This window comes from Accipiter gentilis, chromosome 28 (assembly GCF_929443795.1).
Source record: "Accipiter gentilis chromosome 28, bAccGen1.1, whole genome shotgun sequence".
NCBI lineage: Eukaryota > Metazoa > Chordata > Aves > Accipitriformes > Accipitridae > Astur > Astur gentilis.
This window is the reverse complement of record NC_064907.1, coordinates 5,101,871-5,116,031: the sequence shown is the minus strand read 5'-3', so window position 1 is coordinate 5,116,031 and position 14,161 is coordinate 5,101,871. Positions and strand designations below refer to the sequence as shown.

General features: G+C 41.9%; 1 protein-coding gene across 1 annotated transcript in view; it reads right to left on the bottom strand.

Moving 5' to 3' along the window:
- LOC126051808 (protein ELYS-like) overlaps positions 1-14,161 on the bottom strand; it is a 41,672-nt gene that overhangs the window by 21,817 nt on the left and 5,694 nt on the right. Inside the window, exons 6-18 of the mRNA XM_049831499.1 lie at positions 13,651-13,735; positions 11,430-11,580; positions 8,774-8,906; positions 8,505-8,686; positions 7,966-8,027; positions 6,922-7,050; positions 4,721-4,811; positions 4,544-4,633; positions 4,241-4,381; positions 3,350-3,454; positions 2,508-2,601; positions 831-954; positions 662-718 (exon numbers count right to left, since the gene is read on the bottom strand). Of these exons, the coding sequence (XP_049687456.1) occupies positions 662-718; positions 831-954; positions 2,508-2,601; positions 3,350-3,454; positions 4,241-4,381; positions 4,544-4,633; positions 4,721-4,811; positions 6,922-7,050; positions 7,966-8,027; positions 8,505-8,686; positions 8,774-8,906; positions 11,430-11,580; positions 13,651-13,735 (1,444 nt within the window). The remainder of the gene's footprint in view (positions 1-661; positions 719-830; positions 955-2,507; positions 2,602-3,349; positions 3,455-4,240; positions 4,382-4,543; positions 4,634-4,720; positions 4,812-6,921; positions 7,051-7,965; positions 8,028-8,504; positions 8,687-8,773; positions 8,907-11,429; positions 11,581-13,650; positions 13,736-14,161) is intronic.

The following is a 14,161-nucleotide window of genomic DNA, read 5'->3' as shown; positions in this document are numbered from 1 at the left end:
ACTGCCGTATTAGTCTTGCCATTTTGAGCTATACAGAATTAAATGCAGTTTTGTGGTTAGGACCTGAGGACGGTCAGGTCCTAACCACAAAACTGCATGTAATTCTGTATATTTCAGCAGCTTAAAAAATAAGTTTCTGCCCAATGACTTTTCTCTTCTCTCTCTTTCTTATTCCGTGTGCCTGCACTTCTAACAGAACAAAAGCAAGCACTGCTATCTGGGCTGGAAGACGGAAGAATTGGGCAAAAATCAGGTACCGGTTAGAAATCCTTCTGCTCTCAAGCAGCACGTATTACTGCATCATCCTAGTAAGCGGCCATTTGCTACAGATACGGGTGCTTTAAAAAATTAAAAACTGTGCTAAGTTTTCAGAAAAACCAAGGGAGATTTTTTATCTTTAACATTTCTTAGTAAACCTGTTTTCGCATGTCAGAAAAGACTTTGCAACAAAACATTAAAAAAAAAAAAACCATCAAGAATCCACAGTACAAAGAAATAAAACAATGCTCCTGTCCACATCTCCATTCTAAACTAAATGTTTTCACTTGCACTGTGTTGGAAGCATAAATTCAAAAACGTTATTAAACGCGCAGGTGACAAACATTTAAGAACATTTATGTGCGTATACTGAAGGTGTAGTAAAAATAACGAGAAAGGATACAATTGCATGTTTGTAGCTTTCTTCAATGCCTTCTAGCAAATAGAGATCCAGCAGTGCCTGAAAATGAAAAATCAAAAGTTTTTTAAAAACTCCTGTCTTTCATCAATCATTGGCTTTTGGGTGGGGCTTTGGGGGGTTCGTTGCTGTTTACAGTGAACATAACACTCACGTGTAAACTAGCAGGTGGGTATTTCCCAGTTCCTCCTTCATCTCTCCGCCACAACTTCTCAACTTGGTCTCCTAACTGGGAAACCATTCCATCAATCATCAAGCAGTCAGAATCCCATTTTCCTCTGGAACAAAAGGTAGCAAGGATTTGGAGAGTCAAACACTGATTCCAGCCTCTCAGTGTAACAGATCTCCTCCAGTCAAACCAAACAAAAAAAAGCTCCCACGAGGCAAAGAAAGTGACAAACACACAAAGGCATGATTATGACTTGAAACGGCACATGAAAGGAATGTCTGAGTCAGATGAAAGATCTTTGTTAGATCATACTGAATTATTAGAGGAATTCCAAATAGACATCCTGGAAAGCTCTCCTACTAAGGGACCTTTTCGTTTTCAGGTTTTCTCTTTTGTTGTCTTGTAGTACAAAGGAAGTGTGAACTAAGTTTTTTATGTGCCAGAAATAACCACTCTCCTACTGTCTAACAGAGGAAACGCAACAGTGTCAAAATACCAGGACTATTCTTTAACGCAAGTCTAATGCCTCCCGTTGGAGTGTTCCAATACACAGCTGTGAGAAGAAGACAACACCACGGAAAGTTCAGATTTTGTTCTCAGCATCTCACTTTTCTTACTGAAAAAAAGTTGTTTTCAGAAAGCTGAGCATACAGGTGAAGTTTAGTGTCATCTTAAGCAGCATTTATGTTTCTATGCACATCCCCATTATGTTTCTATGCACAGACCATTACAACCACGGATGGGTGAACCTTTAAAAATTGCTTTCTTCACAAGTCCATCGCAATCTTTGGCTGACTGGGACACTACCCTTTCATTTCCCCATCATAAGAAGCAGAAAGAGCACACTGGAGGTTGTATGCTTCTAAGGAACACCTGAGCCGGTATGTAAGTTACTTGAGAAGTAAGCTAAGTAAGATGAACTTTAAAGTCAATAGCTACTACGCCGCAGCTTGCACCTTAACTCATCTTGCAGCATCCTCTTCTTGTTCGCGGTGCCATAGCCTAAGCTTCTTTGAGCTCTTTATTTAGTTTTCAGCACAATTTCCAAAGAAAAATCTATTATCGTCCAATCCAAGGCGTATCACCTATATGCTAGTGAGCTAGCGCAGCAAAGAGAGTTCACGTTCGGCAAGTGACTTTTATCCAACAGCCAGTAGAGTGCTAGGTGGGCCAACTACATCAAACTCTGACTATCTCATTAAATCACACAAATGTACTTGTGATTTAGGCCAATACAGTTATTACCATCGCTCGCTAGTCAATAAACGAGATGAGGTTTGTTTTGTTTTTAAAACTTGCTTTCTTCTCTGTCCAAAGCACCTGTTCTGTGAACGCCGTGCTTTGCTGAACGGGAGATCGCTGACCCTCTCCTGAACACATGACCTTTTTCAGTAGTACCAAATGATACAGATTGGCTGCCGGATTAAGCACGCTACCAAGAAACGACGATGCCAACAAGTGGTACTAAGCAGAGGTATATACAAATATTGTAACACAGGAAAGTAACCTCCGTGTTCAAGAGAACGCATGCATCACTGAAGTGAAGAGGATTGCTGGCAACTGCATTAAGCAGAGCAAATACCAACTGTTGATAGCAAAGCCACTCACTGCCACTTCTCATTTCACAGTGGAAGTGTTCTCAAGTTCTCCTGTAAGGCTTACCTTGATAAACGCTCAAGTTTCTGTCGATGACCAGTGTAGTAGCTCTGAATCAGAGGGTAATTGTAGAAAGGTCTACCCAAACGCGCATCATCATCTACAGGCAATAAAGTAAAAGCAAGTTAAAGAAGCAATATCACATTTTGAAACTGAAACGTTTGACTAAAAGACAGACGATCATATGAGCTAAGCATCAAGAAGCACACAGGCAAGCCTCCAACTTTGAAAGAAGCCGATCCTCTTTCTGCCTTTGCTAAAGGAGTGGTAAGACACAAGACTCAACTCCTTCTTCTCTCAAGTGCCATTTCAAGTTTACAATTGAGGTAGCATTTAGAACACGTACTGTAAGCGGAAGCTCACTACAGAAAGGACAATTCTCAAAGGGAATGGTTTCTTAAACATGTCCTGTGAGCATTTGTGAGACAATGAAGGCTGACAATAGACTTTATAATCCACCCAAATAAAGAAGTCTTGCTGAGGTGTATTTTTTCCTCAAGCAATGAATAAAAAGTTCCAAACACGCAGGTAATGCCTTTGCTGTAAAAACAAGCATTCCCGTATTTGTTGTGTAACAGTAATTTGTTTAAAATCCCAAGTCTTTCAAGCTGTGGACACAAGCAACTCCTTCAAGTCAGAGGCTTATTGCTCTTTCTAAGGAACATCCAGGAAAGAAACTGCTTGCATTATTCTACACTATGCATTTGAAAAAAACAGGAGAATCTCCGTTTCACCAACAGAACTTCAGCACTGACAAAACATTTACAAAAACACGGCTAAGCATGTGTTCATCGGAATCACTTACTGGATAGTCTCCCGGTTACAAATGTATTACAGTTTATGCTTACCTAAACCCTCTGGAAGGAGACTGGATCGACAGAACCAGATGACCACTCGTGCATACAAAGAAAGGAGGCCAGTTACCACCTGCTTGTTTGTCAAGTCAGTAAAACCTGAAAAAAAGGCGTAAGATGATTTTTGTTATCCAATTCCTTTCATTTTTACAAAACCCCCTTCATCATCCCAAATAGAAAGAATCAAAGGAACGCGGTAGAAATCATGGTCTTTGCATTTCTCACTCTGTAGCACCTTCTTATTTGAAGAAAAAAAAACACATTCACCACCAAAACAAAAAAGCAACCCCTACAAAGAACCAGATCCACTAAAGGTTAAAAGAAAAAAACCCTCAAGCCAGAACTATTAAATACACTCACAAATAAGACACTTGTTCTTCACGTAGCGGGGATTTTTACCGTAGCAAAGGGATAGTCTTCTTTTCCCCTCAATATGCCAAGGACAAGTGATAACATAAAAAGCTACAGAAACTCAAGTAACTTATTTCACAAGTTACTCATTTGTGCTTCCTTTGTATTTTCTAGCAATTTGCAGTACAATATTCGCATGCAATTATAAATTGCTAGCTAAGAATTAAAAGGAATCATTTGCAGCGCTACCACATCCGGTTGCTGGAATCTCCACCCAGCTGCTTACACAGCTTCTTGCTGAATGTAGCCTCCCCTACCCACTTGCATGAACTCCACAACCAACTATTTCCCTGAAATCAACGCATATTAAGTGGTAGTCCCAACTTCTCAGATTTAAGCCCCTTCTCCCAGCTAAATTTGGCTGTCTTCCAATCATCAAAACCAACAGAAGCTCATCTTTCCACACTTACAACTCAAGCATAATTCCAAATCTTAGTAAAACATACCAAAGATTTCATAGATACGATTACAAACCTTTTCCAGTAAGCTCTTGTGCTTCTGTTAGAAAACGGGTTAAGACCACGCTAAGGTTGCTCAAAAGCAACTGGCAGTGCTGAAGAGACTGTAACGTCTGCGGGTCAACAAAGTTGCGAGAGCCATCAAACAGCGGAACACCTTTTCAAGAATAAATATTACATCATTAGCCTGCAGAGCAATTTCAGAGTTTCAAAGTACGCTTAAAGAACCCCGTGCCGTACCATATACCGCCACATTCCTGAATACGCTCAACTAGAAAGAACCATTTTATGTTTGCAGAATGACTACACTAGTACTCACATATTTGGTCAAACTCATCTTTTGCATAGATCACTTTGTTCCATGTCCACTCAAGAACAAACCGTAAATTAGCAGCAGAACTTGGCTGCGCTTTAAAAAAAGAAAACAAAAAAGAAATGAATCGACAATTGCAAACTAGAAAAATAGATAACATAAGAACAACGTAAGAAATATTACCTTCAGATGCCCAGTGTTTAATGCATCCAGTCAGAAGTTCTAAAGAACCTGTCTGGACAGCAGCTGACAATACCGCTTCTAACTGCTCCTCCTAAACGTAACCGACAAAATAAACTGAGAATCTTACATGTTTTCAATATCTGAACCAGCAACAGCAAGCGTTTGTTTCTAACTGTACACTCATTCAGGCATCACACAGTCCGCTAGTACACACACAGCTAATTCCACGTTCCTTTTCTTGACTCTAGCCACAGGCTGCACTGCTTGTTGGTCTGAGAAACACGTTAAACTCTTCCTCTAACATTGCAACTTACTGAAGGCTGATTCTAACCTTTATTTGCATGCCTCTGCAGCATAGTCTCAGTTTACCGAGTTCCAATTAACTGTTTCCGGTAACATCCTCTGCTAATACCCGTCACGCATTTTGCACATAGAAGTTTGCCATCAGGAATGCGTGAAGGGGACAGAGCAAAGACAACGGTGCAACGCTTGCACGGAAACAGTGAAGCTAAGGTCAAGCAGCTTCCTAGACTCTGAAGACATGAAGCAGTTCAGACACCCAAAACTTTATCATTTTCTAAAATGACAGAAAAAGACGTGAAACATTTAAATTCTAATAGGTTTAAATTTTAGGCTGCTCAAATACTGTATTATAATGCAGTGGTAATCCTTGAGCAGGATAATGCACAGCTATGCACAGACGTGCGATTATTAAGTAGCAGCTAATTTCAGCTGGTGTTGTGATACTTCTTTCAGGTGAAATGAGCCTTCATAAAATTTTACTTTTTTCTTTTTGTTTTTTTCTTTGTTTGTTTTTTTTTTAATGTGTTTTTTTTAAAGACATTCAAAAGTAGCTTTCCCTTCTAGGCAAAATCATTACATTCAAAGCAATTTCTACCCATTAGAATACACATATGATATGTCCATCTTTTTCTGAAAATGGGTTTCAGACGAGGAAACACACCAGATACTACTTATGGTGGCAAACAAAACTCCAAACCCAGCTTCTTGACCCTAACTCTGAAATTTGTCTTACTAACTTTCAAAAGAAATCCCTGCTCAAATGCATAACAAGTCTCTGAATGATATGGCCACAATTCAGCAAAGGTTCTTAAAACGCGTCTTGATTTCCCAAGCTATTTCCAGACCGGAGCTGACATCAGAACATCCCATTTGAATGCAAGAGTCTACGTCAGGCTTGCAAAATAAGCAGTCTGTGGGCTAGGGCAGCTTGCCAAGAAACTTATTTTAGCTACCACACTGTGCAGAAGTGTTATTTGCCTTAACGCATTTCCACAAATCTGGTGAACAATCCAGTAGACAGGAAGATGAGGGCAGTGAGAAGACCGCTCTCCCCTTCCTACCAATGGCTCCACTGTGTGACGACCAGCTAGCTAATCGTTTAGCTTGGATCCTGCCTGGGTGAAGAGGGGCTGTTCATCACAAAGGCTCCGTCTCTCATGAAACTCTTCAGATGAGAGAGAAAGGTTGGTGCACTGCAAATGGAAAACCTGTGACGAGGGGGGTGGAGTCCCTATGGGGGGACAAAGCAGAGAGAAGATAGTGGGTGTCATGAGATAAAGGCGATGCAGGTGTTGCAGCAACAAGGGGGCACTCTAAGCAGAGTAAATTGGGCTACGAGGCTACAGAGGTGAAGATCTGCTTTGAGAGGCTGCAGGAAAGCCTACTGATGAAGGGAAGATGAGGGGGAGCGGTGATGAAGTTGTCGGGCAGAGCTGACAAGAGTAACTGTTTACCACAGCCCAATTCCTTGGAAGCAAGTGATCACGTCTAGTGCAGCAAGCTGATGTTTGCAACAGCTTGCATCCGAGTGAGACACCCCCATAGTCAGCTACTGCACTGAACATAATGCTTTGAGAAACCGATGGGGTGAAGGTTGTTGTGAGGGAAAGATGCTTTATGTTGCGCATGACCAGCACTGCCTGCACGCTTCCTTGTGCCCATCTGTGGCACGGAATTAAGAGATGGGTCTCTCAACGCAGATCTCTTAGTGCTGCCCCCACTCAAACTCGGTAGTTTGGATTGAAGAATACTGTAACTTCTGCTAACTCAAGTCAACACCTGCATTTCAATGCAACTTGCGAATAATAGGAAAATCAGATTATCATGTCTTGTAGCCTCTACAGCCCTGTCAGACAAGATGGATGTATTTCCCCCTTGATTCCCTGATACGCACTCACCTGACTCAAACTGGATGGCTGGACATCAACGCGTCTTGGAGGCAGCAAGCCAGCTACAAGACACCTCTTGTAGCTATCATGAATGGCTTCACTTCTTAGAGGACCACATTTCTTTAAAAAATTCAAGGCCTGAAACATTAATCAAAAACTACGGATTAAGACAGCAGTGTTATCCAGTCACTAAGGTTCTGAATAATCGCTAAGAGAAATAATACAAATGTTCGCTTAAATTGTTAGAAAGCTTGCATCGGTAAGCACTACTAGGTAGAGTCTTAAAGACGGCAGCCAAACTAACCGCTACGGTTTATAAAAAATATCCTGTAAAACAAAAGGTCAGCCCTTGCAATGCTTAATTAAGTATTCTCTAGCTTCTCTGTCAATACACAGACCTTTTTCGACCCTGAACACTGACACAAAATATATTCTGTATAAGCTAAAGCTAGCACACAACTCCAAATCACGCTTTGGAGGACCCTTTCTGTGCTTGTTTGTGCACAAGTCGATTTATGTTGGAAACACTTAGTGAGCTGAAATTTAATTCAAAATTATTTGTCACAAGCTGTGCAGTGGCTTGGAAGTTTCAGTTTGGCCAAGTGCGGGAGAAAAAAAAATAATCATTTCTTCTCAAACAGTTAAGTAATATTTCATTTTCTCCATTCTGCCCTCCTTTTTCAAGTTAATCAGGCATCAAAACCCTAACTCAAGACTATGGACGCAGTTCCACTGATGGGTAATGCAGAAGTAACAGCTTTCCCCAACTTCCACAACATTTTTGTTCTTGCTCCTACAACAGCAACGTTGTATTCCGCTCTAGACATTCAATCCCTCAGCGTGCTTCAACAGGAGACAGTGGTAGTTTTACAGTCCCAAGAGTGCACCTAAAATGTTACCATTTGCATAAAACTGGCAGGACACAATTGCCGTCATGCGTGTGGATGGGCAGGATGGGCATAAAATGATCTCCGACACTGAAAGCAGTGCAATAGAAAACAGAGGAAAGGTTCATCTCTTGCCATTCTCAATAAAGATACAGTAAAAGATCACCTCCTTCTGGAAGCCGATGCAAGTCATATGAACAACTCCGGAGTTCAGCAAGCACGTACCACCTGCAGAGACAATGAACGTTTGACAGCCTTCCATACTCTCGCACTTAGCTTATGACCAGTTTACGTTTTGTAAATAGCAGTATCTGGAAAGCTGTAACTGAGTACCCATTTTCTTCGTCAGATCACTTCCAAACTTATTTTTTTGAAAATAATTACTGCGTGTAGAAATTTTATCTCTAGTGCTAGCGAGGTGCTCTGCTCTGAGCTTCAGTTCAACCTCATTTCATTTGATGACCATCACCACTTCACAGGCTACATTACAAAAGCACCAAAACCCAAACCTCAGCAGACTGTCAGGTATGTGTCACAGCATTAAACACCTTGTTAGTACAACGTAATCAAGGGTTGAGCTTGTGAGGGTTTGGGGCTTTTTGGTTTCGGATGGGTTTTGAGTGACAAACAATGAACAGGAGAACCAATAAATGGCATTTGACCTCACTTTAAGCTTATCACTATCAAAAGCAGTGAAATACCTACCAAAATTGTAGGAGCTTGGATGAAAAAACTGCTCAGGTAGTGGATGAGAAAGAGGAACTCCCCGACTTAGACTCCGCTCGTGTACCAGAATATCCAAAAGGGGGTTTGGAGAAGTCATGCTTATTACAGTATCCAGTGACCACAACGCAAAATAGGGGCAATGATGAAGGAGTTCTTCTGGCCTGAAAGCAAGCAAGTGCATGAGCTAAACACCGACTTTCAAATGATTGATTTGTAGGGATATTGAAAACAACTTAATAAAAATATACCTTAGTGAATCTGGCATGTGAGCATGATACCAGCAATTAATGTCAAATACACCCAAGTAAGCAGATGGTTTTCCCTGACCACATGTATTCACTTGCCAGCTGAAGATTGATACACTGGTGTCAGGCGATACTACTGTAAAAGACAAGACATTGTTTCTTGTTTGTAGAAAATAACGCTATAGCTGATATGTTTAAAACACCACTTCCTATTTTGGCTTAATTCTGTTATATCACTCACGAAGCACAACACTCACTGAGAATAACAAAAAAATGTACGGAATAGCAAACATCTCTGTGACAGGTTTCAGTCATACTGCCCCCTCTTCTTGTATCACTCAGCAGGCACTATTAATTTCCAGATTGGACTCAATTACAGGTTTTAAGAATAGCTCCTTTCCAGCACATTCAGAATGAACGAACACAATTATCACACAAAACAAGTACAAAAACCCCAAACCCAACAAACGGGAAATTGGAATAAAGATTTTAACATAAAACATTCACAATGTTATACTCCACTTCTCTCAATAAGTGGAATGGTTTGTCTTCTCTGGGGAGAACGCATTCTCCAGATGGAAGCAAAGGATGTGGTATATCATTTACCCTAGTAGAGTAAGGAAGGCGGCGACAGTTTGTTTGGCAAAATGTTTCTCTGTTCTCTGCTGAATTCATCATTACGTTTAGGGATCCTCACACACTTTACTACGTTTCATTGTGAACACCTGTGCCGCTTCCGTTTTGTAGCTGCTGCAAGTGCCTTTGAAGATACCAATTAATTTCATAATTCAGAAGACAGCTTCGTTGCTAGCCTCAACCCACATCCAACAGCAGCTCCTGTGTGCCTAGAACTTCACTCGAACAGATTCTGAATAAGAGCTAATTAGAAACCATCAGAGAAATTACAGGTATTTCTCCATGCCTCATGCTTCATAAAAAGGAGACAGAAAGGGGCTTTGTTGTTCTTATTTTGGTTTGGGTTTTTTTTTGTCGGGTGTGGTGGAGTGGTGGTGTGTGTTTGTTTTTAACAAGCTTTTAGGAGGCACTCTCCTCAGAAACGTGACACGAGTGGAGAAAATCCAAAGGGGTTTTTGTTAGATTTGGACACACTGTTGACAGAGGGTGGCATCACAAAAGAGATGCAAGTTGCCGCTTCAGGACTAAGTCAAAGATGATAAACAGAAGTAGCCTAGAAAGATCATGCAAGTGTCTTCTTTGTAAACATCATACATCAGTAAAGGCCAGTAAGAAGAGAGGGAAGGTGAATAATGCAGTCAAAACAAAGGGCCATGAAAGTTATCACTGCAGCGGGCTCAAAAATATGGTCAGAGCATAAGAGAAGTTGTAAACCCAGAGATGGACATTTAATTATTGCAATGAAAGACGTCGTAGGAGTTTTAACTGTGCATATGGACAAGGAAAGCTATTGCTTTAAGAACTTGCAGGTGTAGGAACCTATTAGATTTAGAGAGGAAGAAATGGACAGGCAGATCATAGAATCATAGAGTTGCTTAGGTTGGAAAAGACCTTTATGCTCATTGAGCCCAACCCTAAACCCAACTGCCAAGTCCGCCACCAAACCACGTCCCTAAGCGCCACGTCTCCCTGTCTTTTACATACCTCCAGGGATGGCGACTCACCCCCGGGCAGCCTGTTCCAATGCTTCGTAACCCAGTCAGTGAAGAAATTTTTCCTAATATCCAACCTGAACCTCCCCAGGCGCAACTTGAGGCCATTTCCTCTCATCCTATCACTTGCTACCTGGGAGAAGAGACCAACACTACACCTCGCTACAACCTCCTTTCAGGTACTCGTAGGGAGCGGTAAGGTCTCCCCTCAGCCTCCTCTTCTCCAGGCTAAACAACCCCAGTTGCCTCAGCTGCCCCCCGTAAGACTTGTTCTCCAGACCCTTCACCAGCTCTGTTGCCCTTCTTTGGATGCACTCCAGCACCTCAATGTCTTTCTTGTAGCGAGGGGCCCAAAGCCAGGCAGCTTTCCAGCCACTCCTTCCCAAGCCTGTAGTGTTGCATGGGGTTCTTGTGACCCAAGAGCAGGACCTGGCACGTAGCCTTGATGAACCTCATACAGTTGGCCTTGGCCCATTGAGCCAGCCTGTCCAGATCCCTCCACAGAGCCTCTGTAGACCCTCAAGCAGATCAACACTCCCACCCAACTTGGTGTCATCTGCAAACTTACTGAGGGTGCACTCAATCCCCTCGTCCAGATCATTGACAGAGATATTAAACAGAACTGGCCCCAATACCCAGCCCTGGGGAACACCACTTGTGACCGGCCACCAGCTGGATGCAGATGCAGACATAGGTTGGAACAGGGAAAGAAAAATTCAGGTAACACTCCTAAGCAATGGGGAGCATCATCTTATTGTTCAAAGATGACAGCTGGAGGAATAAAACGACTGGCAAGCATCATGCAGGTGACTCCACCATACATTGCTATAGCATGTCAGCAAGCATAAAATACAACTTATTTTTTCCTTTGAAGAAGTCCCATATAACTTAAGCACCCATTTTAAATAAGCCCAACAAGCTAGTCTGTAAAGGTATTCAAGACTCACAGACTGGGGTACAGAACAGCATTCATTGCTTAGATTCCAAAACTACTTATTTTAGAATAACCAAACAGGGACATTAGAACAAACCTGCATTAACGCTATCCTCTCCGTCGACACATTTGGGAAGTTTTTCTACAGTCTGACAGCTAAGTAATTTAATATCGCTGGCCCGCCCGCTCAAGGGAAAGACTCCACCTGTGAGACCTAAACTGTATCTTTCGACACAGTATTCCAGACCCTGGGGAAAAAATAAAAGGAGAGAGAAAAGGTCATTTTGAGATAAAAACATTACAACTAAATACGAAAGAATGTGGATATGTATAATATAATATGCCTATTGTACTGTATATTTCCCACGAGCTTATTTCTGACGGCAAATAGAAACTATACCTGGCATGCAAGAGAATGAAGCGTCAAATAGTAACGGGCTTTGCACATTTTCAAAATTTAGCATTTCCCTAGCTAAAATTTGCTCTGAAGTATGCACAGTTCATTCTACTTTATCAAGTAACTTTGGAAATAACAGACATGTGCAGAGTAGATAGGAAAAATCTAAACCATCTCTTCGAAAAACTAGCATGAAGCCTAAGCAAAGAATCCCATTTTTATTGCAGAAGGAATAATCACCAAACACAGTTTATCATAAAAGATGTCCTGAAAAGGTCCACCATGCCAAAAGACCCTTTCGTCGGATAAAGTACTACAACTCCATCAACCTCTTAGAGATGAATTTTAACCGCTAGAAATTTCAACTTTTATTCATCTAGGAAGAGCCAGTCCCTCCCAAAGTTAGGGCTGAGGGGAAGGGAAAAAAGATATCAAACCATTCCTGCCTAAGACAACTTCTGAAGCAAAACAGTGTATTTTAAGCTCTCCACTGGGGCAAGCAAATCTAAGTTAAGGAACTCCACTGCATGGAAGATGTTAAATAATGACTTTATTGACCCGTAAAATCTGAAGACAGTTTTCAAATGAGATGCACTTGTCAGACTCTGATGTGGAAGTGGAGGCTGTATACTCTATCCACCTGCAAGCATCACGTAGGACAAACGTAAAGGTGCGCTCCACGACCGTGCCTGGATGCACTAGATTTCAAGCTTTCTTTCAAGCTTCTGTGCACCCTCTTCAACGAACAAGGGTCAACAGGAGATTCCTCCTCCTTTACTCAAATTTGGCCTGGCAACTGGGAACAACTCTGAAATTTTCTGCCACGGAAGACGGACAAGAAACTTGACTCAGCCAGTCACGCAGGCAGACAGTCACGTAGTACTGACCAATCTGTGACTACAGGGAAGTATTCCGACACTCCAAGTGTCCTCTGTAGAACACAGATCCTGTACTAATGCTTCTTTTATGTTTTTTTTCCGGGGGGGGCGGGGGGGGAGAGTTGTTTGGGGCGGGGTTTGGCAGTAGGTGTTAGCAAGACTTGGTATGAAGCTACATGTGTTAAGTGGCTCATCTGGAAGCTAGCTGAAGAACCTGACTTTTCCCCCCAGAGGTCCAGCTGTTTAGTTCTCTCTTCAACTACCTTGTGAGATTGGTTCCTGTTTCAACCTTGCACAACGCTCATCACAGGAACGCAGGAACAGCAGGGGAGTAAAATATCTCAAAGCCAGAAACTGGTGCCTGACACCTCTTAGAAGCCTGTGAATGTATTACTGGTTGCACCGTCTGTAGAGGGTTAAAAGTCTTACACTAACGACACCACAGCCTTCTCAGGTCACAAACGCAAACCACATAATTTAATCACTTTGTGTGCTTTTTTTAAAACTGGAGTTTTTAGTAGACCCATTTTTCAAAGCTGCTGAAACATTTCAACCCTCTGAGGTGAAATCTGACACTCGTCACACCTTATTCAGGAAAATAAGATGACCGAGACAAAGCATTGCCAAATAGTAAAAGGTCCCCCATTTTAACATTAAAGCCTTGAGACAGAACAAAGTAGCCACGTGAGGAATGGCTATCGACGTCTGGGTGTTCTTCCAAAGCAGCACACAGTACAAGGTATTGTCTTTGCCACTGCTAAGACTGTAGCTACAAATAACTTTTACAAGAGGATAAAGCAAAGCAGAAGTTCAAAAGTGAAACTGGAGAACGATTAAAGCATCTTTCTCCAGTCGACCTGCCCAAGTGCTTAGAGCACTACAAGAGATGCAGCAGTATAAAACATGCCCAAGAAGACTCAGCAAAAGATTGGGTTTTCAGTCACCGCTGAATTTTGATGGTAAAAATCACCCCTGACAACTTAACTGATACTCACATAGACAAAATCACTATTTTCATCTTTTCACATACATGCACGCCTTACCTCATACATGACTTGTCCTGGGGCCAAGCGTTTTCTGTCACCAAATGCTAACTGCAACAGACGTAAACTCACAACGTCACCTTCACTGAAAAAGGTAGAAATTATGACATTTGATTACAAAGCTGCTTCAGAGGCCTTGTTATCATTTTATTAGATCTAGACTGGTGTTTTCTTGCTGAAAAGAAAAACACCACTTCCCAAACCATCAGATAACTGGTCATGTGTAGCCGCTATAACACCAAGGAGGACATTTGGACACTAACAGCTTCAGGGGCAAATGCTAACCACACAATCTGAAAGCTTTAATATGTTGTATGGACTACAAATTGCTGCTTTAAAGTCAAACTTAAGAAGACTGCCACTCTGTGAACAGCTGAGCTGATTAAATAGCTTGCTGATGCTGAAAGAGAGAGATCTTTCTCCCCTTCCCTTCCCTTCCCACCAAAGTTCCAGCCCCTCTCTTGCATACACACACTGCACCCTTCCACATACGGATTTGGGTCATTAGCCC